Source organism: Calonectris borealis, chromosome 6 (genome assembly GCF_964195595.1).
Source record: "Calonectris borealis chromosome 6, bCalBor7.hap1.2, whole genome shotgun sequence".
Taxonomy (NCBI): Eukaryota; Metazoa; Chordata; class Aves; order Procellariiformes; family Procellariidae; genus Calonectris; species Calonectris borealis.
This window is the reverse complement of record NC_134317.1, coordinates 42023019-42046462: the sequence shown is the minus strand read 5'-3', so window position 1 is coordinate 42046462 and position 23444 is coordinate 42023019. Positions and strand designations below refer to the sequence as shown.

General features: G+C 49.3%; 1 protein-coding gene across 3 annotated transcripts in view; it reads left to right on the top strand.

The window, feature by feature from the left end:
- AGAP1 (ArfGAP with GTPase domain, ankyrin repeat and PH domain 1) overlaps positions 1 to 12819 on the top strand; it is a 392680-nt gene extending 379861 nt beyond the window's left edge. For all 3 annotated transcript variants that reach the window (XM_075153786.1, XM_075153785.1, XM_075153787.1), the window contains 2 exons: positions 3323 to 3578; positions 4056 to 12819. In XM_075153786.1, coding sequence (XP_075009887.1) covers positions 3323 to 3578; positions 4056 to 4259 — 460 coding nt within the window. In that variant the 3' untranslated portion in view covers positions 4260 to 12819. The remainder of the gene's footprint in view (positions 1 to 3322; positions 3579 to 4055) is intronic.
- The last annotated feature ends 10625 nt before the right edge of the window (positions 12820 to 23444 follow it).

The following is a 23444-nucleotide window of genomic DNA, read 5'->3' as shown; positions in this document are numbered from 1 at the left end:
GGAAGTCTCTGGTGTTGAGGGGGTCCTTCAGAGTGGAAGTTACCAGGATTACAGCTAAGGGGAGAAAAGGAGGGAAGTATTTACTAGCCGGTGTACGTTTCCTTTATTTTTAGGGATTGGTTCGGTGTCTTTCTCCTGATTAGTTGCTCTTCCTCACATTTCCTCGTACTCTTATTCAGTTGATTTATTTAAAGGTATGTCAGCGCTGGCTGAAATGAAACACTGTGCCTCCTCTTCCTGCTTATTGCTGACCGCTCCAATAATTCATTTTTTAGCTCATTAGCTAACGGGGGATGTGAACAGTGATTCTCCAGGGGACTGCAGTGAGGTTAAGTGATCTACTGCTGACAACTCTGCTCTTGGACTGGCCTTCCTTGGGGGAAATGAAACCTCAACCAAGACAAGCTGTGGATCCCAGAAGTGAAATTGGGGCATCAGAGAAACAATTACAGTATTTATGTCTTCTTGTCGGGATTTCGAAGATGAATGCGAGCGGCGGAGCTGAAGCTGTCTCCCAGGAAAGTCCCTGGGACTTCCCGTTCAAAATGAAATGGTTTGTGCCAGAGACGTAGGGAGGATGTCTGTGGACGTTGGCTTTCTAGATACTCATTCGAAAACAGTCCCTCTACGTTTTGGCTGTCCATGAGGCACAGGCGAGCGTGCTTTTCCTCCTACCTCTATGATAAAGTTTCATTTTCTACCCGAAAATCCAAACGACCTATCTTTCTTGTGCCCAGTTTGTACAGTTGAATAAGATCTAAATCTCATTCGATAGCCGATGTCAGTGACGTGCTGCCCCCAAATGTCTGAGGCTTTTAAAACACCTTTAAGTTTGTTGGTAATGTTTGCTCTGTTCCCACCACAGCCCTTAATGTCACTCCAAAGGTAGAATTTGGCCTTAATGAATTGAGTCTTTTGGTGGCTTACGTGGTCAAGAAGAATGAGGCAGGTTTTCTGGAAAGGGAAACTGAAGTGAGGTAAAATAACCACGTGCGAAGGTGGAATTTTTAGGTGAGCGTAGCCCAGTGGCACAGCCTGCTGCTGGCTGCAGGGACCTGCTCTGGCCAGGCTTCTCCTGAAGGACCCGATGTCTCCGTAGCTGCTGCCCGGCTCTGCAACAGATTTCCTCCGGAGAAGGGATGGATCCTGACCGGAGCATACAGTCGGTGTTAATGCAGAGCATTTACGGGTTACTTGATCATACTGCGGGAGAGCGCTTTAAGGAAGGACCGTTTGCATCCTCTCCATCACTAATACAGGTGGCAGCGTGTTCCCCTTCCCCAGAGTTAGACTTATTTTTTAGTGGGTTTTCTGTTCTTTTCCCAGCCTTTTGAGACAGTAGGATAAACCTGAGCAGGATCGGGTTGCTGGGGTCTCCCTGGCTCTCTCGCAGCCTTCCACGAGCAGCAGGTTTGCCTTCGTCTGCTCCCACGCGATGCGCGGCAAATGCGAAATTTATGCCGATGAATTTGTAAACCAGCAGCCTAAAGCTCTGAAAATCTCGGCCTGACCTTGGCACTTATTGCCTCTGTTTCGGTACATACCATAGCTCGCTATTACGGTTTAAGGTGAATTGTGATCAGAAGTGGGAAGTTGGGTAAAACAGCTTGGTTTCTAAACAGAAAGGGACTTCTCTTCAAGCCACGGTGATCGCAGCAAGCGACGTCTGACAGGAGCCAAAACTCACTATCACTCAAAAGGTGGTCTGGGGGAGAGGGGGGATTCATTTGCAGACTCTATACGTATTTAAAAAACATATGAGAGCTTTACTAAATATTCTTGAAGATACACTGGATGGTTACTGGACCTAGAAGTGTTGCAAGAATGCCCATTTTATTGTAAATAATTGCATGTATGTTACTTTATCCTCCTCACTGCGCTGTTTTTGGTTTGGTTTTTTTACCTTAAAAAATACAAACCCAAAACCCATGAATTAAGGCTGCAGTAGTAACAGAAGTCTTTTTCTTCTTCCTCTCCATCTGGAATACCTGAAATGATACTCTGTTTATCAGATCCTGCCATCAAAGGTTAATTTGCAGCTCCCCAAATGCGGGGTGGTTTTTTTTTTGTGTGTGTGTGTATCTTTTAGCTTGCAGGAGTCATTCAAAGGTTTGATTTAAACGAAGCACTCTCTGTGTTAATTTTCTGTTTGCACTTTTGTTCTGAAAAAAGCCCTGGACCTGTTTGTAAGGTAAATCGTGGTCGGGGTAGAGAAGCGCGTCCTTTGGGAAGCTGTGCCTGAAAGCATCCAGGGAGGTCAAAGCGAGGTCACTCCGCATGTACCAGGAAATGATGCAAAACTAATCCAGATTTGCTGTTGGAAGGATCTGTTTACATAAGTATTTAAAAACAGATTAGGGCTAACCTGACACTAGATTACTGAGAGCAGTGTAAACACGGCTGAAAGGCGTAAACAGAGCTTTGCCTTTTGTGCTCCAGAGGAGAAAATCTGTCACCAGTAACAAGTTGCCTGGCTTAGGTGATGTATATGGTTTTCACAGGCTGGACAGATTACCTGAGGTACCTCTAAATGGGACTTTGTCTAGGGCTAGATCTCTTAGATCATGTAATTGTATGGTAATTTTTTTAATGGAGAGTTGAGGGACTTGTTTGTAGTCCTTGTTATCCTGTAACCTAATAGCATCCAGAAAGCTTTTGATAGTTCTTTGACCTATCGGGAGGAAATGGTGCTTCAAAGTATTGTTTTGGTGGTTTGCCTTTTGGAAAAACAAACAGAGGAACCATCCATATGCCTTTTGCATCGGAAACATTACTCGGCTTGTAGAAGGAAAAAGCACCCCTGCGAGCAAGGCTGCGTCTTTCAGGGCTTGCTCTCCCCTCTGAAATGCACGGCCAGGTGCTTGGTTACTTCTCGTCTTAGACACAGAAATTTGGTGCTTGTTCTGTAATGTATTTTGCAGCACAACCTTAACGTGGAACCAGGCTGCCTGTTTTGTCTTTGGTCTTCGTGATGGTGAGGGCTCTTGCACTCACCTCTTGCCAGTCCTCAGGGTTTTTTAAGACCTCCTGGCTGTTGTGATCTTAGGACCCCGTAGGCACGGCATCCACCGGCGGGGATCTCGGGCACTGCAATAATATGACTCGTTAACGATGAGATGGGTGACACAAATATCACTGCAAAGATAAGGTTTGCATGAACTGTTTCTATGAGGGCTTTCTTGCCAAAAATTTGAAGGGGGAGTAATTTTCATGTTGGTTAACTGCTGGTGGCTAGCATAACGATAGCCGAAGCTGAGCTTGCACCATTTTACAGCGTCAGCAAAGTTGGGATAGAGTGACCTGTCTCCTTTGGCTTCTCTAGGGAAGAAAAGGAGCGCTGGATACGTGCGAAGTACGAGCAGAAGCTCTTCCTTGCCCCGCTGCAGTGCCTGGAGCTTTCTCTGGGCCAGCATCTCCTGAGGGCTACAGCCGAGGAGGACTTGCGGACGGTCATCCTGCTCCTTGCCCACGGGACTCGGGAAGAGGTGAACGAGACCTGCGGAGACGGTGATGGGCGCACTGCCCTCCACTTGGCGTGCAGGAAAGGAAACGTGGTGTTAGTGCAGCTCTTGATTTGGGTAAGTATTTGGCGTCCGGGGAGGGGGCTGGCGGGGTTGGCTATGTCCCTCAGCAGGACCTCACAAACCTCCTTCCTGCGGGTTCCACAAAGCCTCTGCTGGTGTGCCGAGTCTAGATGTTCCTCACTGCACGCTCTCAAAAGACAGCAATGTGATAAAAAAGTATTTTTCTGCCTGTCTGCTGCTACTTGATGAAAGTAAAGGAGAACATAGGAAATGTGGAAGGAGAGATTCCCCTAGCACCTGTTTGAAACACCACCGTGGCACGTTTTGTTCCGCACGCGAGCCTCTCCCGGTAGAAACCTTTACGTATGCGACTCAGTGCTGCTCGCGTGGTCAGGCTGGTATCCTGCCTGCTCTCTTCTCCCTCTCCCCATCCCCAGGTACATTCAAACCTGTCTGTTCCGAGCCCCCTCCCTCCAATTTAACGCTCTGTTGGCACCGCAGCTTCCAACAACACATCTCTTCTTTCCGTAGTATGGCGTCGACGTGATGGCACGCGATGCCCATGGAAACACGGCGTTGGCCTACGCCCGGCAGGCCTCCAGCCAGGAGTGCATTGATGTTCTCCTCCAGTACGGCTGCCCCGACGAGCGCTTCGTCCTCATGGCCACTCCAAACTTGTCCAGGAAGAACAATAACCGGAACAACAGCAGCGGAAGGATGCCCACCATCATCTGAGGAGCTCACTCGTGTATTCGCTGACCTGAATTACATCCGCAGCCTCATATTCCTTCATCCCCATCACAGCTCTGCTCTGTGAGTCTGGTAACTCTCCTTTTCCCTTTTCCCTTCGGTACGTCCCTGTCCCACCCGGAAACGGCGCGTCTGGAGAGCGCGAGGGGATGAGAAGGAGCGAAAGGGGCTGCAGAGAAAGCAGTTGTTTCAGTGACAGCTCTCGAACGATGGAAACAAGCGGGCGAGAGCGCGTGGGTTGAGCAGGACACGCCGCGCGTGGCACCGGGACCATGGGAGAGCGGTCGTCCCCGGGGGGGACGCAGGCTCCCCGAGCGTGGAGGGAAGGGGCGGAGGGAGAAGCGAGCGAGAGGAGAAGGAAGGAGAGATGGTGACTTTCCGTAACTGACAGTTAAGCACATCAGTACATTTCACCTCTACCAAACGCGACGCCTGGATTTCATTCTCTTCTCTGAAGAGCTTGACGGCATAAATCAGAAGCAAGCACAGAGTTTGTCAGGTTTGAAGCTCCTATGATGGTATGTGTCAAATCAGTTGTAGCTAATCTGTCCGGGGAGAATACTGGCTTCATTACACTTGTATAGTTGAGTTCTTCCAGCATTACCGCTGTTTAATAGAACATGATTAGTCATCACGGAGAAAAAAGCATATTAGCTGAAGAGGTAGTTACATGGCACGCTTCGGTGATTGCTTGGATGTGATTGCAATATTCTTAGAAGCATCATATTATCTCAGACATGTTCTTTCAAGCCCTTGGAGCCCTCCTTTCTAAATTCACTGTCATAATTTAGTATCTGTTTAATTTTTCAGTCCAAAGAGAGGAAATGAGTTGCTGAGTGTTATTTGACTGCAGTCTCCTTGGTGTAAAAACAAAATGGAAAAAATAAATAAGAGTAACTATGAAACACAAAAAGGAATAATGAATACCGCTAAGGAAAAACATTTCAAGTACGTTTAGTGAAATTAATAAACGCATTAAAGGCTAATATTTTTTCAGCCAGCAGAAATAGGTTCTGTCATTTTGCCAAGGTAAACGTGTTGAGTTTTTGGTCACTCCTGTGATGCATTGCCTAACTTATACAGATTTTTGTATTGTGTCTCTAGATTATATGTATGTAAAATCTATTTGAATAAAAAAAAACATAAATATGCATTGATTTTTTTTTTTTGTACAGAAAATGACATCTCTGTTAATTTATAAGCTGTAATGGATGTGAACTAAATAATGTGCAACTAGTTAGGATCTGTGGGCTACAGATCATTGTACATTGAAAATATTCCCAGCAGTGAACTCTTGTTTCCATCGCAAGCCTTTGAGGAACATATCAGAAGGAGATAATGGCACGTTTGGCATGGGGAAAAAAAAAGTGTACAAGACCTTTTAGAAAGGAAAAAGAGGCTGTTTCTCAGCGCTGTAAATATATTTTACTCCAGAAGTCACGAAGCTTTCACAAGCCAAGACAAAAAGCCCTAGTCTGGCTGTGGGAAGATCAGATTTGATTAAGTTCAGAATTGATAGCCTTCACCGCGGCGGGCAGGGCATGGCTGCGCTTGACTCCCAACTTGGCTGCTTTCTGGAAGAAAAATGGCTTGTGAAAGTAGCCTGGACAGTTCATTTGAATTCCAAGTTTTAATACTTGATTTGATTATTTTGGTATTACCGGGCAGATCCCAGCTTCTCCTGTTTTCAACGAAGTAGGATTCTGGCACGGGGAAGCAGGCTTGTATGGTTTTGGCAGGCAGAAAAGTGATTTTTTTAAGTGGCATATGGCAATGTGAAGATGGGGGAAGGGTATATCACGGAGCAAGTTGAAAACTCAACTGAATTCGATGGCAAAGGAGCAATTATGTGAAGGCAGTGAGGTGCACACAGCATAGTAATTTGCAAATCTACCTGCTCGTGTGTATTTCCCAAGCCTTCAGCGGTGCTCTTCCTTGGGGCTCTGGATTTCATTTGGCATACAAATGGGAGGAGCATAGCGATTGCTAAATAAACTATATGTGGACAAAATGTGAAGGAAAAAATGTAATCTGGTTATCTTAAGGGAAAAAAAAAAAATATCAGAAAATTACGGATTTGATGTAAAATCACCACATTGTGACGGAAGAAAAGCGAGCCTCAAGGTGGAAGCACAAGAATATTGACCAGCTTTTCCTAATTGGTGGTGTTCTCATTTTGTACTTTGTTACTGTATAGACCTTGGACTATTTGGGGGGGTGAAATCTTACTTCAACCAGCCTAAGCTGGCTGCGTCAGAGGAAGACTACAGCTGATTCTCTTCATACTGGGATAACTTCAATTTATTTTTTTTTAATTGAGGAAGGGTGTCTGTCGTAATTGCTATTTCTCCATCGTTCCCATGCAGCTCCCTGATCTTTGGTACTGACGGGTGGTCCTTCAGCGACGGGACAACCCATCCGAGGTGCAGCTGAAGGGGATGCTGTGAAGCCCACTGTGTCTTGGTGCTCACGAGCTTTACACCCCTACCGGGGGGACACAGCAGGGATTCAGGAATCGCGGCTCGTGGTCCCAGAGGTGCTATAGCTGCCTGTTGTTCCCCTGGGAGAGTCAAGGGCATTTGTATCCGAAAGCCAAGTCCAATGTTTCAAATACGCAGTAGGCAGATTTGCCACTGTTAAGTTCTCAATGCATGTTCCATTTCCGAGCTGGTTTTTCCCTAATTGAAAATATTTTCTGTACATAATTTAATGCTCTCTTCAGGCCACCTTCCTCTTAGAAAGCTGAGAGTGATGTTTGAGAAACAAGGGCAACCAGGCTGTCATGCAGATTTCAGGTAGAAGAATTATACGCTCCTTTCGTAAAAATTTTCTGAAGGCGAACATCAAAAAAACCCAGAATCTTTTTAGGAGAGGAAATTCCACTGTATTATAGGAAAAATGACATATCCAGGCTAGCCAACTAATAACCTCACACTTTAATTAAGCAGTAGCACGATTGCTTTTAACCGAAAGGTAGTTCTCCCATGGAGGTGTAAGCGTTGGCCGTAACTACGTTGAAGCGGCGTAGATTATGTGTCGGCTTCCCCAGACGTGTGGGGAGGATACCCAGTCGTGCATGCGGCGGCGATCCCTTCGAAAGACAGGAGATCGCCCAGCGCCGTCCCTCCAAGTCAGGAGAGACCTTCCCTGGCACTACAGCTGGTGATGCTCCAGCCACAGGAGAACAGACCGAGGATCTGTGCCTCATGGGGTGATGGCTGCACCATCCCCTCTTCAAATGGGCTTGGTTGGATGTCTGTGAGAAGCTGTGCGGCACCTTCTGAGCTAGTGGGACAGGCCACCTGGTAGGAAGGTTGGGGCAGCGTAGACTCCATCCCCTTCTTGCATGGTGAAGGAGAGGAGGGAAGACCCCTTTCCACCACAGCCGAGAGCAAGGATGGAGGAAGTTCTCCGTGGCTGGAGCCCGGCGGGGTTTGGCTTTGTGAGCCGAGGTCTCCGGGCTCTGCGTGCTTTTCAGGGGATGCGTTTGCACTTTGCAAAGGATGTTCTTGAAGTCATCCAGGTGCGGAAACAGGCAATATATACCGACACTTGGAGAACCTGTGGGAATCGTTCCCCTTGCTTTCACTCTGTTAACCCGTCCGTTTTCTGTTCTTCGTCTCGCATTTAGCCCCTCTCGTTGCTTTTATGGAACCCACTTGCCAGGCTGTTTACGCCCTTCGAGCACATTATGAGCAAATTAAAAACAAATTGAGATCCAGTCAATAAGAAATCCCAGCAGAAACATGTTAGCTGAAGCTGTTTTCTCTGAAAATGGAATCTGCGGCCGTGGTTTTCATTGCGTCCCCAATTTAACCCTTTTCATCATCCCAGATATCTTTAAATCCCCCTTGCTCTGCACTTTATCCACGATGACTGAAACACTAGAAGCGAGTCAGCCTTTGCTATTAACATCAGCACTTTCCTTCTATTTATTTTAAGCTATTTGCTGTTGAATGGTAGAGATGAGTCGGATGTGTCATACCCGGCATCTGAACCTTGATATTCCCAGAGTTGAGGAGGGTTTACTTCTCTTCTCTATTTATGAAGAAATACGATCTAACCTTGGGAAAATTCAGGGTCCTGCCAGTGCAGAGATTTGGCCAAGGGCTCCCATTACTGGATTTCTGATTTCGTTGCTAAAAGGGGGCAGAAGAAAAGCTATTTTTGGAGATCCTTGGTATATTCTGGGCTAGGTGCTGCTCAGAAAGCCAGGGGAGCTCCACCGAGGTAGAGAGGATTTTTAAACTTTTGGGCATAGTGTACAATGACTGTGTAAACATTACTATTGTTTAATTTGCCGTCTTTTCCCCGTTTCCTTAAATTATGCGTGTTAGTGCAAAAAAGCTTTAGCTGCACTTGGAGATTTCCCCTGGCCAGAGGAAGCTGAGTAACGTAGGGAGAGGAATAGAGGTGGGAATGCAGATACGGGCTTAGAAATGATCTCCGGCACTGTAATGTTGTATAATTAGATTATATGGGGTTTGGATAGCTTCATCTTTTATATTTGTATGGAGATCGGGAAAAATGAAGTAATTTGTAGTTTCTAGTATAAAGTAGTAATAGTGGAGACAAGCACAGATTTCACAAGGGGGTCCCAAAGGGGCCCTTTCCAAACATCTCGGGGAGCCGCGCTTGCACCTTAACAGGGAACAAATGGTCATTGTGGCGGGAGGGACTCAAGGTAAAGAAGGACAGCGTTGGGGACCAACCTTGGGGCAGCTTGGCTGGATAGGAGACAACTTGCCCGTTCCCATCTCATCATCAAGCACCTTTGTTTCCCCTCCGGGGGCTGCTACAGCGATGCGTACACGGGATCTCCGGCTCTTAGTCTTGGATCCCCAGTTCAACATCCCCTTCCATTCTTGGTGATTTGTGGGTAAAATTTATTGAGTAGAAAACCGGTTTTGGATGTTCTTGTGTTTGCTGCATAGCAGAAAAAAAAACCCGCTCCAGATTAACGTTCTTTTCAAGGTAGAAAAACACTAAACTACCCTAAATTAAAAGGTTCTACAATGAGTTTTGACTTCTTAAATTCTAAGCTACAAAAAGAAGGTTGGCTTGAATGGTTTTATTAGAGAATAATCTCCTGTTTGAAAAAATATAGAGGTAATAGAGCAAAATATCCAAAGCTGTAGGTAGGTAGATTTGTTGTATTACGATATTCTGGGTTTGGTTTTGTTGTTTAGCATGGGCCAGTTTTTAAAGTAAATGTTGGGTGGTCTCATCTCATGACAGTTTACCTTGAGTTGACTGAATCTGTCTCACATTGTAAAGGGAGGTTCGAAGGGTTTTGGCCAAGATTTTCAGGAGCTATGAATAGTTCATGTTTTGAGAGGAGGGGACTGCATGATTTCCGAAAATAAAAGGTTGTTTTGGGTTTGGTTTTTTTTTTTTAGAGCCATCTTAAGCCCTAAATCACTAGGCATGCTTCTGGTCATCTCGGCCCCTGTGTTTCATTTCGGGTGACAGCAATATGTGGGTGAATTAACTCCCATCGTTTACTATTCGTTCCCTGAATGTTTGGGGGGGATTTTTGCTTGTGGGCAGATGAAATAAAAATGTCTTTGTGCATTTCGGCAGTTTTAGCCTCTTTGTCTCTATATGTCTGCCTATCTCCCAAATCCCCGTGGCATACTCAAGCGGTAGCGGTCAGTTCTGTTGACAGGCAGAGCTTCAGCTTTCTCTTGACCATGAACTTTCTGGATGTGTGTTTAGCTTTCGGTGCTAAGGGTTGACTATTTTGCAGTGCTTCAGAGCTAGTAATTTTTACCTGTGTGTTATGTACAAAACGTGAAGGGGGGGGGGGGGTGGGATGCTTACAGAGGTCTAATGGCATGCGTTTGGGATGACCGTGTTGCTTGCTGGCAGTGAATGCACCATCAGCTCTTTTGCGAATGCCCCGTTTTCCAGAACCCATCGGTGTTTTTTTGTTTCTGAGAACCGAAGTAGCTGTGAAAACGCTTTCCTGGTCCTCTTGAGTGACAAGGTACAGGGGGTAAAACCCCTCACAGCAGACAACTTGATAAGGTCTGATCTGCGCTTGAAGGCAAACCCCAAGCTCATGCAGGACCAAGGAAAGGTTTTGGTGCTGAACGTGGGTTGTTATTTGGCAACTAGTTCCCAGCTCTGGGGATTGAGTTGAGTCGAAGTGGTGGATGAAGTGCAGTCAGGGTGGTTTGAGTCCGAAGGTAAAGGCAGTGTATCACATGGAGGTCACTAACTACACGTGCTTTGCCTTTGGTGTGCGTATGTGTGCTTATATATGCATATATGCTCTACGTACTGCTATTAGAAATTGTGGAAATGTACGTGCGCACATTTACACATTAATCAAAACCAATGTATTGAGCCAGGTTTTCAGTTAGAGGTTTCTGAACAGGCAAGTTTCCCAGCTTGGGTAAGACCAGCGGTTTCCAGGAGTGCAGGAGGCAGGCGCAGGATGGGGGACACCTGCGCGAGGGATGGAGAGATGCGGGAACACAAGGTACGGGCTGACCGCGGCTCTTGGGAGCCATCAGACGCTCAGGACTCGCACAGATACCTGCCCCAGAGGTATTCAAAAAAATCCAGCTCCTTCAGACAGCAACACTCAACTTGAGAAAACCTTTAACTTGGCCACCGGCACTGAAGTAGTCCCCTTGCTGGAGAGAAGAAATCCCAGCTCGCCAGCCCCGGGGGTGTTATCGTGGGAAACACCAGGGAAGGAGATTCCGAAGGTGAAAAGGACAGAGGACTTGCTGCTCAGAGGCCCTTTCTTTTATATAAATTTGCTTGAGACTCGGCTTACTGGCTGAATTTAAGCGCGGGACCAGCGGGCTGCCCTCCTGTAGCTGATTCAGCGATGCTTCGGCTCCTGCTGCTGTTTGTGGGGCCGTTGGGGATGGTGGTGGTGAGATGTTTCTGAAGAGCGTTCTCCAGGTGGGTCCTTCCCCAAGAACAGCTCCTCCTCCTTCTCTCCACGCGTTCTTGGCCATTAAGCTTCAGCCCCAAAATCTTGCCACGAGGGAGCCACAAACCTCAGCTAAAGTGCTGAATAGTCCAGGAAAACTTGAGCGAGTGTTGCTGGCCCCGTTCCTACCCTTGCTTTCTGTTTCTCGTCCTGTCAGGGGAAATCCACAGGGAGAGGGCAAGTCTGGCAGGGCGAGAAGGGTGTTTGCTGGAGCTGGGCAGGGTATGGCAAGAAGCATGGCTTGGGTGCGCAGAGACGATGGGAGGACCTTCCATTTCCCCTTCTCGCGCCTGTGACAAAAGCATTACTTTGAAATGCCGCTGAAAACCCCTCCAAGCATTTTTTCCCCGATGTATCCAGGGATTCAACTGAATTCGCCGTTGAATCTACTGAGCTCTTTTTGCCAATCCACGGGGAAAATAGGACGTACCCGTCCTCTGAAAGCACAGCCGTGGAAGTACCAAGTTTCCGGGGACCGCAGGCATTCGGTCCAGCTCTCTTTTACTATTTCAGCGTCAAGAGCATCTTTCACTTGCGGACGGCTTGCGTAGGCGGGTGCACAAACTGAAGGGGTGTTTGGGAGAGGAGTGTCTTTTAAATACACCAGGGACTCGTTTTGTGTAACTGTTGCCTTCGGACTCTGGTTTGGGATTGCCGGGGGCCTGAGTTTGCAGCTCCCGCTACCTTAAACCTCTCGACTTCAGCAGGGTTTGAGCGTATCCCGAACGCTTTGCCCAAATCTGAGGCAAAACAGCTTCAAGGCGGCAGAGTTGGGCGCGGATGGGCTGTATCCTGACCTCTCTGAAGTCGGAGTTTGGCCCCAAGTTTCAGCGAGGTTGTGATTTGAGGTTCAATCTAGCCGGCACCTTTATTTTGGGAAGCGCCATTGGCACCACTTGGGAAGCGGATGCGTACGCTGTGTTTTTTTTTCTTTATTCCTTAATACCCTGTGACCGCCTGCAAAGGCTAGATTTTACATTTGGCCACGTTTAGCCCCCAAGCCTTTCGGTTTTTCTGCTTTGTGATGTTTGTCTTTCTGGTTGGGATGGGGAGAAAGGGAGCCCGGGTGAGTAGGGACACCCGAGACCTCTGCTTGGGGTAGAGGCAGAAGATACCTAGCACAGGGCAGGCTTTATAGCAAGTTTTGGGTTGGGTTTGTTTTTTCCTGTTTCTGTAAATAGTAATGTATAAATGATGACAAGACAGTGTGGAAATTATTAAAAAAAAAAAAAATAATACGTCTTTTGTTGTTGTTTTTATATTACCTCATTCAGCAAGTTTGTTTTACAATGACTCAATGATGCTTTATTTATATTGTTTGTACTGTAATTAAACCGATTGACAAACATTTCATTTTGCTTGTTGTTTCATATGATTTTGGTTTGATTAAGTATGCCGGTTTGTATTATGTTTCCCTTTCCTCTCTCTCCGCGTTGAGATTTTTGTGTCAGCTGTACAGTATTCTGAATAATTAAAAAAAAAAAAAAAGAAAAGAAAAGAAAAAAGGAAAAAAAGTTGTAAAGTACTGCAGAGAGAGGCTGCTATATTGTATAGGTCTCTTTCTAATAAAGACAAGAAAACTTGTTGGTCGCAGCTTGCTTCTTTGCTTGAGTCTTCATTGCCGTGTTATTGAGATACACCTGCCCTGGCCCCACTCTCTTCTCCTAGTAATGATGAGATACTGTCACTCTTTGCCAGTAATAAAGATGAAGTATTATCCGAGACCTGGGATGTCAGAAGAGCCGGTAATGGTGCAAATTGATAAATTAAAAAGCAATAAGTCAACCGGACCGTAATGGTGTATATCTTAAGAGTTCTGAAAGTGCTTATGAACTGAGTGACAGATCTCCCAGCAAAAATATGCGAGCTTTCATTAAAAACAGTTATTCTGCCCGAGGAAGAGAGTAGTAAATGTTGCACCTAGGCTTTAAGAGTCTCTGGAGGAGATCCAAGGAATTAGGCCAGTAACGGTTACATCTGTATCTGCTAAATTGGTTGAAATGATCATTTAAAATAAGAATAATAAAACATCTTTAAGGTCATGATATGGTATGGTCTAATCACTTCTTTGAAGGAAGATCATGGCTCTCTATTAGACTTCTCTGAACAAGTCATTTAAAACCCTGAACAATGGGCAACTGATTGGCATTTATTTACATTTTTAAAGGTCTTGGCCCGAGTACATCACGAGAAGAAACGGGGAATCGAAGTAGGCCCGAGGAGAAGACAAAATATTGCCCTGACGCGGAAGGTTGAGAGACGGGATGGAGAGGGAAGCAAGAGGTGGGGTGGGTTTTCACCTGAGCAGCCTGGTGACTGGCCACGTGCCAGGAGGGTCCCTGCCAGGACCAGCGCGTCTCGATGGGTTGGGGAGATGGTTAGCGATGTCGGTGGGTTGGGGAGATGGTTAGTGATGTCGGTGGGTTGGGGAGATGGTTAGCGATGTCGGTGGGTTGGGGAGATGGTTAGTGATGTCGGTGGGTTGGGTTAGGGTTAGTGATGTCGGTGGGTTGGGGAGATGGTTAGTGATGTCGATGGGTTGGGTTAGGGTTAGTGATGTCGATGGGTTGGCGATATGGTTAGTGATGTCGATGGGTTGGGTTAGGGTTAGTGATGTCGGTGGGTTGGGGAGATGGTTAGTGATGTCGGTGGGTTGGGGAGATGGTTAGTGATGTCGGTGGGTTGGGGAGATGGTTAGTGATGTCGGTGGCTGCGGAAAAGCTACGTAAGGCCCAGAGAGCTGTGCGGTATCAAGGTGGGTACATAGAGAACAGCAGATAAAATTCAGTAAATGTGCATTCATGGGGGGAAAAAAGGGAGATGACTCAAATAATGTGCCCTGGGGTGAAGAAAGAAATGTAAGATTTTAAGATCCATAAGGGCACCACGGAGCGAGACAACCAATGCTACGGTTTGGCCATCCGTGCTTATCCCACCTTATAAAAAACACAGAGAAATTGGGGATTTTCGGAATTGAGTAGAGCTATGAAGAGGTGGAAAAAGTGGGGAATTTCCCTCAAAAAGAGGCACAAAGGGGGAGGAGAAGCAGCGGGTTGGGGATGTCTCTTTTCCCGGTCTTGCACCCAGCACGGTGCATGGGCTGATACCAAGGGGCAGCACGGTCAAAACCGATACCAAGATGGACGGGCTCTCCAACGCATCACTGGACCGGAGACCTCGCTGCAGCGGGATTTTGCTCAGAAGAAGGCCTGGCCAAGATTGGGAAGGTGAGCCTGCATCTTCACAGACCGAGCGGGACTGCCCACAGTATCGCATTGGGGTTTTTTGCTTTTATCTTTTCTGTCTGCTTGTGCCTTGGCCAAAATTTGTTCATTCTTCGGGTTATTGTCCATCCCACCAGGTCTCCTACCTGCAGGGAGCTGTCGGTTCTGTCCTGTCCTGTGTGATGGGGATTTGTTCGGGGTTTGGGGGAGCTTTTCCGTTTCCTTTTCTGCTCTTCAATTCTCCAAGTGCTCCAGGGAGGCTGTAGCAGCACTGTGGGGGATGAAAAACTGCAGGACTGCTTGTGGATTTTTTTTTTTTTCTTTTTTTTTGGAGGTCTACGTCACCGTTTTGTCACGCAGCAACTGTACGCCTTTGTTCTCGCAAGGGTTTCCCACCCTGTTTAACCCCATCACGCGTCCAGCCAGCACCGAAGCAGGAGGTGGGTGCTTTGTGTTCTCCCCTTCTGGATTTGAAATATGAACTTCGAATGTGGGAGAACTTGTTTTGGATTCCCCCTGGGTGTAAAGCCATAGTAGTGCTTTTTTTAGGAATCATCCGTCTTTGCCCTCCTAAAGGGGCACGGGGCTTGATTTTGTGATGGCCGTGGCTGGCTGCTCTCTCTCAACAACCCTCCTAAGATCTGGCTTCCCCTGGAAGATCCTGGTGCCAGGGATGGAGGAGCAGATTCAAGGAGGGCTTTCATTCCCCCATTTCTCACTTACCCCAAGCCCACCCCCCTGGACCCCTGAAACGCTCTCAGCTGGTGGCATTCTCAGAAGCCCAGGAAGAAAAGAAAATATCCTACTGCAAAGCAACAGGGGTCAGAAAGAGATTTTGAAGGAAAACTGTTGATTCCCATAATGGGAGTAGGGGGAAAACCCCCTTTTTTGGTTTTGTTTTTTTTTTCTTTTGGGGGGGGAGGGCATTTTTTTTAAGAAAAAAGCAATTACTGTAAAGACCAGACTCTTGCTCTGCTGTAAGGCCTTGCTGTGTGTTTCCACCCTTGCCTACAAAGGATTCAGTTTGGTGGATACTGGGAGCACCAGCTGAAGAAACCTGCTCCAGGGCCCAGAAGACGCTTGCTCCGTAGGTACCGCCTGCTTTTAGCCCTCATTCAAAATCATTCCCTTGGCAGTTTTGCTGTTTCTTATTTGTTCTTTAACACAAATCCAAACTCGTATGAGGGGAGCGATGGGAGGAGACGACTGAGGATGGAACACACAACGGTCGTATGCGATGCGATGGTAGGATGGGGCCGACCCGCCCTGGGAAACAGCTTTGTTTTCCAGAAGAGAGCCAAGCTCACAGAAAAACAAAAGAAAACATTTTATGCTGCATGAATATCAGGTAAGAGTAGCCTTAAAGAGCCAGGTCAAAGATTCACCCACACCAACACTTCTTCTCCACCTGTGGTCAAAAGCCAATGCTGGAGGAGAGTGTTAAATCTGATTATACGGGGCTTTTGCTGTGTACTTCCCCAGCCTGTAACTGTTTACAGTTCAGGCTCTTCCTGAGCTGCCTGGTTTTGGTGAGGTTAGTAATCCTCAGTGGATTTCTCTTCCATCAATCTGGCTGATCCCCTGAATCTCTTGAAAGCTTTGAGCATCCACAGCATCCTGCAGCAAGGAGTTCCTCAGCTGAACCACAATGGTGCGGTGAAGAACCACAATGGTGGTGAAGAACCACAATGGTGTGGTGAAGAACCACAATGGTGCGGTGAAGAACCACAATGGTGTGATGAAGAACCGCAATGGTGGTGAAGACCCACAATGGTGCGGTGAAGACCCACAATGGTGCGGTGAAGACCCACAATGGTGTGGTGAAGACCCACAATGGTGGTGAAGAACCGCAATGGTGTGGTGAAGAACCGCAATGGTGGTGAAGACCCACAATGGTGCGGTGAAGACCCACAATGGTGCGGTGAAGACCCATACTGGTGTGGTGAAGAACCGCAATGGTGGTGAAGACCCACAATGGTGCGGTGAAGACCCACAATGGTGCGGTGAAGACCCACAATGGTGTGGTGAAGAACCGCAATGGTGTGGTGAAGAACCGCAATGGTGTGGTGAAGAACCGCAATGGTGCGGTGAAGAACCGCAATGGTGCGGTGAAGACCCACAGTGGTGTGGTGAAGACCCACAATGGTGTGGTGAAGAACCACCACCATCACCCTCCCTCCTTCCCTCCTCCCTTTGCACTACCCTGGGGAGGGGCGGTGGCAGCGGGACCCCCTGGTTCGGAGTGATTTGGCCCAATTTATCTTCCTGAGGGCCCTTCCCAGGGGCAGCACATCTGGCTGATGCTGAGTTGTTCAATGACTTGGTGGCTGATCCACCAGGAGGTCCAGAGATGCTGCTCAGAAACTTGACTGCAGCAAATCCAGCAGAAATCCAGGCTGGGGAGCAGCACATCCCACACAAAGCTCTTCCGAGCCCAGCATCACCTGCCTTTCAGCTCATCCTTTTGCCCTTTTCTCTCTATTTCTGTGAGGGACCTGAGGCAGGTGATGCTTGCAGGGAGGATCAGGCCATGTGGTTTTTCCCCGGTGAAGTATTCCTGGAGCATTGCAATTCCCACCCGCGTGATGCTCAGAGCGTGACTTCGGAGAATCATAGAATCATTTAGGTTGGAAAAGACCTATAACATCATGGAGTCCAACCGTAAAGAGAGAGCGCGGACTGCGGTTACTCCTGGTGAAGCAACTAAATGTGCAGTAGGAAAACCATGAACCAGCGGCAGGACTGGGAAACCCACCGGGCAGTCATTTATCTCGCCTAACGTCCAGTAAAGCCCTTAATTGGCCAATAAATGCGGCCACAATAACCGCGCTCGACGCGCAGCGCCGCTGCCAGCAATTAGCACTTATTTATTTGCATTCTGCCCCCGCCGATCTCCGCTCCCCGATTTCCAGATCTGTTTGTTTTTAAGCCAGGGAGACTCCTTGCGTTTGCCAAAGCGAGGATGAGAAGAGCTAAAGCGGCGGAAGAAAGAAGGCGATGCTGAGCCATGGGGCAGGAGCGACGGAGGGATGTGGAGCTGCAAAGCCGTCTGCAGGGCTTTCCCATCGCTCGGGGAATTAACGTTGGGCTTCTAGGGAACGTGCCTGGGGTTTGCTCGAGCTTTTTAAGAAATGGCTCAGCTTCGGTGCTGCCGACACCGAGGGCTGCTCAGTTGAAGAGAACCTCCTGATCACCTTTTGCAGTAGAAAAGAATCATTTATTGTCGTTTTGGCACGGGAGCAAACCATTCACATCGTTTTGGAGGATTAGCGGAAACCAGAGGCCAGGTATTTTCATCTAATGAAGCGAGGGCTGGGATCCCAACCGGCCTCGAGTTGTCAGAGCCGGAGGAAGGACGCGGCAGAGAGACAAGCAAATGCCCGATGCCCATCGGCAGCTGCCAAGATGGGGGTCCCCGAATGCCAGAACACCTTCTCCTGCGATGCTGACAGCGGCGGATGGGTACGTGTCTTGAAATCCTGCCTCTGCTTTGGACCGTACAGGAGGGCTTGCATCTACTTTGCAGGCAAGAAGAAACCACCGAGAGCCCTTGGCTTCCGTGCCGGAATGAAGATGTCCATCAGCATTTTGGTGCAGGTCCCCAAAATGCCGGCTGGGTGCAGGAGGGAAGAGCTGGGAGCCGGAGCGAGGTGCCAGAGCTGCACCTTGCTGTGGGGAACGGGGGGGAAGCAGCCTGGCCCAGTCAAAAAAAGAAATCCCCCCCTCAGCCCTGTGTTTACCCTTCCGAACGGGCTGTCTTTGGAGGCATTCCGCAGTTTCTGGGAGTTCGTGGACTGGAAAGGGATGGTGCTGCCAAGCAGGTTGGCCACCGAAGCAGAACGGGGCAATCCCCCCCGACAGCATCGGGGCAGGAGCCCAGGCGAGCCTGGGGGCACCGAAGGCTGCTGGGAATCGCCCCGGACGGATGAGCAGCTCCGATTGCTGCTGAGGAGAGCGGATTTCGGTACAACCTTCCTTCCCAGCCCCAGCACGCTCCCCTCCTCCTCCTCCCCACCAGAGATGCAGCATCTACAGCTCCGGCTCTGCAGATCCAACTGGTAATGGCCGGGCTGATTGACTGCAGATTTCTCTGTAACTGAGCTTAATTAGCAAGCTAATCAGGTCTGGAGATGGTTCCAATTTATTTATTGGCTGATGGCTGCCACTAATCGGCCTGGCCAGTTAATACTGGCAGCGCTGAGGTTTGTGCCAGGTGAACAAATATATCAGGATTTCATCCTTTCCAGCACTCGGAGCTGGCAAAATTTGCCTGGCGAGCGCCTGAGCTGGGATGCGGGCAGGGTGGCACCCGCAGCACCCCCTCCCCGCCGGGTGAGGGAGGGTCCGAGCACCGTGCCCAGCTCGGAGCAGCTCTGGCTGAGCGGGAGGATGGTGCTTGCAGGCGAGGATAGAAAAGGGGCACGTTCTGCCCTTTGCACGCCAGCAGCAGAGCTCGAACAGCCAAAATAGTCCCTGTGGCAGGGACAAGGTGTCCAAAGGCAGTGTCATCCGTGGGTCACCTCTTCTGAAGGTGACCCAGAGCAAGCCTCTTACAACTTGCGCTTCTTAGTTCCCTCCAGCTGCTCAAAGCTGATCTAAAAGAGAATTTTATTTTGCTTTTAAAGAAAAAAAATAAAGGGGAATTTTTCTAGATTCCCCCCCCCCCCCCCCCCCGCCCTGGAATTACCAGGAAAATGGCATTAGTGTTCCCTGGGTTTGCCGGAGCATCTCCGGGCTGAGGCGGGATGTCTCTGGAGCGGAGGCAAGGAGAAAGGGGAGCGCGGGTGCTGCGGCAGAGCCTGCCTCTCTCCCGAGCGTCGGGGAGCCGGGGAAGAAGGACTTGTTAATTAAAGCATGGCGAAAAGGTTCCCTTCCCTCAGCTTCTGTCCCTCCGCAAGTCCCGCCAGTCTCTGGATGTGGGATGGGGACGTGCGTGCGGGATGGCACCGAGGAGAGGAAGGAAGGGAATGGGATTTTCACACCTTCGTTCCCAGCCGTAGAGAGGAACCCAAGGGAAGGGAGGCAAGGTGAAAGGGGAGACATGGCAGAGCAGCTGGAGAAGGCACTTGCCTCGGCAAAAACCCACGCTTGGCTAAAGCATCTCTTCCCCGAGGGCATCCAGCCCCGAGCTGAAGACCCCGAGGGCTGGAGGGACCCCCCACGCTGTCTTAGTTGGCTCTGATTTTTAATGGTTCTCCATATATTAAGCAAAAAAAAAAAAAAAAAAGGAAGGAAAGAAAAAGTCTCGCTTCTAATTTGAGTCTGTCTGGCTTGAGCTGCCGGCATCGATTCTCGCGCTGCTGTTCTCCTGGTGATTCAAGAGCCCTTTAGTGCCGGTATTTTCTCCCCGTGAAGGCACTTACGGACAATAATCCAATCGTTTCTCGATCTCCTCTCTCTGATAAGCCAGGAGGTGGGTGGGTGTCAGAGCACCGGGCGTTTCGGGGGGCCGCGGAGCCCCTCTGGACCCTCCACCCTGGTGAAGAGGGGTGGCGAGGTGGGACCTCCCAAATCAACCAGTGATGATGGCTGGTGGGATTGGGGAGGATTCGGATGGAGCATCCTTCTCGTGGGGGCTGCGAGGCATCCCGCCCTGGGATTTTCGGGTGATGGAGCCAGTCCATGCTGGGCAGGGAGAAGGGGAATGAGGAGCTGGATGAGGCCAGAAAGCCCCGACGATGCTCATGGCAGCGGGGGAGCGGAGGCAGGCGGGCGGGTTTCATGGCTGCGGCTCTGAAATCTCTTGCTGGAGAGGGTTATTAGAGGGAGTAATTGGGATCACCTTACTTTACAAATGTTACTTTGCAGAATGAGGCAGGAAGACAGATCGATCTCAACTATTATTCATTAAGGAAAGTCCTTTATAAATCCCAAATTAACAATTTCTCTTAGAGAGAGACTTCCTATTACCCTTCTTTCGCGGGAACTTATTGCCGCTTTGGAAATGGGGAAATATGAAAATAATTGGGGAGGGGGAGAAATAGCAGTCGTGGGCTTCGGAGCCGAGCATCTGTTTAAAAAAAAATACAGATGTGTCTTAAAAATGACCATTACCCTAATTCAGAAAGGCAATGTTTTTGATAGATACTATTAGACCACAGCCATAACGACGTTCATAAAAGCCCAAGTGGCTTCTTAGCAATGAACAGGCTATTTGTAAATGTTCGGCGCTCGATGGCATATCCACAAGCGGCGATGGTTTGCAGAAGGTCTTTGCTATCATCCGTCCCCCCCGTGCAAAGAGGTGAATTGCAGGGGGGGACCAGAAAGCTGCTGTTACTGGTGCCAGTTGGACTGGGTAACTCTTTACACTGGTCCTTGCCGTTGGGGCTGTACAGTGTTTTAATTATTTGGGGGTCTGTCTTAGCTTTTGGGGGGGAAGAGAGATTTCAACCCAAATCCTCTTGATGTTTTGGGGCGAAAAACACTAAGAAAGAGATGCTTTTATTTTTTTTTAAGCAGTGGGGAAAAAAAAGACCAAACCAGTTATGGCTACTTAAAAACTCTTATGTGCCTTCCAGCTTTGATGCAGGGCCGTGAAATTTGGCAGGAGGGTGAGCTGGTAATTTTAATGTAGGGGTTTGGGGGGGCTGTGTGTTTCACAGGGTGCGTTACCCCCGGCCAGCAAATTTGGGGTGACGGGACATGCCCTGAGGATGCTTCAGGGATGTGCCTGAGAGGGCTTTGGGTAAGGAGATGTTGCCATTGCCCAAAGAAGTCGGCTGGTTCGCTTTGAGTCAGGGTTGCCAACAAAAAAAGCAATTACTTCATTTGTATAACCATGCCCATGGCTTCTTTTGGCTGTTCTGGGAGTACCAGCAAGGGTACCGGGTACTCCCAGCAAGGGAGGCAGACGTCTCTCAAAGTGGTTTTGGGGCCATACCCACATTTTCCTGCATCATTTCTGAGTTCAGATGCTTTTGCAGCAAGAATAGACATCTTGAACTGGACCGCAAGAGGAAAGAAAACAGCAAAAATTTCTATTTAGACTCAGGCAGATGCGGTTTTTCTTGCCCAAATAGCATCGGGATAAAAAAAACCTTTAAAAAAACCCGTAAGTCGCTGCTAATGCCTCTTCTTGGGAAGCCAGTTTTGGGGTACTGGTACCCTTTAGAATAGCTTGGGGGTGTGAAGAGGGAAGAGCTCCAGGCTCTTGGCAACACATACTCACCCTGTGAGCTCCAGCTCCTCGCCGTTGATAACACGCTCCTAGAAAATTATAAATGGGAGTCCCCAGTTTGTCTTTCGCTCGGTTAATTAATAGGATTTGAGCATTAAAACTGCTCCCCCGGAGTCGGCGATAGGCCCTTTGCCACTAATTCAGGCCCCTTGCCACTAATTCAGTCATCCTGGCAGGTCAGCGTAAACACCCCATATTTTACTGCCATTTTTAGATTATTCCCCTGCCTTGTAATTATTTTCCCGGGGGACGGCGGGGGATTAATTCCAGGCACCCGTTCCTCCGCAGATGGTGGCGTGCCCTAGCACCGAGGCGATGCAGAGCATCCCCTGGCAGCGGATAATGCCGCCGATTCGAGGTCCGTTTACCCGCTGACGAAGAAAACGTCATTAAGCCGGGTCTGCGCTCCTCTTCCTCCGCTCCTTTTATAAATAAAAGGGAGGAAGGACTCGCTGCTGGGTCAGCCCTGCCTGCGCCGGCGACGCGGTCCCCTGGGATAGCGGGCATCGGTGGGGAGATGCTCGCGAGGCTGCATGGGGGTGCCAGCCCCGGCGGGTACCGGAGGGGCTCGCGAGCGCCTGGAGCGTGGGCAGCCCTCGCTCGGGCTTTGGTCCGGCACGCTCGGCATCGCAGCGAGGGGCTGAGGTTGTTTATTCCCGGGGGTTTTCTCCGCACGGGGTTGTTTGTAGAAGGAGGACCAGGAGCCTACGTGCCCCACAGCAGGCAGCTTCAGGGCTGCTCTTAGCAAAGGGAGGGAGAATCATTCAGCTTATAGCTAAAATACCCCTTTCTATATGATTTATCTATACGACTTAATCTCCCGCCAGGGCTGGGAGCCAGAGCACCTGCGAGAGCAAGAAAACACGGCGATTTTCTTTAGGGTCGAGATGCCGGGAGCTAAAGCAGGGGTTTAAAATCCACGTGGCTCCAAAACAAAAAAATAGCCTGCATCCCTCCTTCCTCCATCAGGCCTGCTCGGAACGGCGGCCTTTCGCTTCTCCTCTTCTCAGGGTGAGCCCCGGGGAAAGTTGGGCGAGTAAGTTTGCCGAGCCGGAGGGAGGGCGGCACAGATCGATTGGCGAGTTTAATAGGATCAGGTCAGTGTAATCCTGTTTTAGCCATTGTAATTCAGGCAGCCAAGGAGACCTCAAACTATAGGGGAAGGGGCTTTTAAAACCTCAGCGGTCCTGCCACAAAGCCAGAGGCTGGGGCCGGGACAAAAGCGGGAGAGAGGATGAAGTGGCTTGAAATAAATAGATTAAGGCTCTCTATGGGCCAGGCGTAGCGGGAGGGAGAAAAGAGCAAGCAAGGGGCGGGCGAGCATCCCGCGGCGGCGGGGAGGGGGCCGGGAAGGGACCTCGCACCCACGAGGGATGCGGGGTGGCTCGGCGGAGCATCCCCTGCCGCCATGGAGTGGCTGGTTTGGGGTGCGGGGTGGGTTTCTCTCCCCCCCCCCCCCTCCCTCGGCGTGTGTGTTTCCGAAGGGTTGGGATAGGCAATCAATTTTTATGATGCAATTTATAATTCATACAGGTTGTCTTCGTACATATGGTGTTGCTTTTGTGTGTCAGGGTGCCGGGTGCTTTATGACGGTGACGGGGGGAATTTGCATTGGCGGCCGCTTACCGGCCTCATCGCTCTCCTCCTCGCGGATGAAGATTGATACGGCCCCGTGGAAACGCACGGAGGGGCGGGGGGGGGCCGATCCTGGAGCACAGTGAGCCCGGAGGGGTGGGTGTCTCTTGCAGGGAGTAACGTGCACCCGTTTGGGGTTGGGGGAGATGCTCAGTCCTCGGGGGGGGGGGGTATTCCCA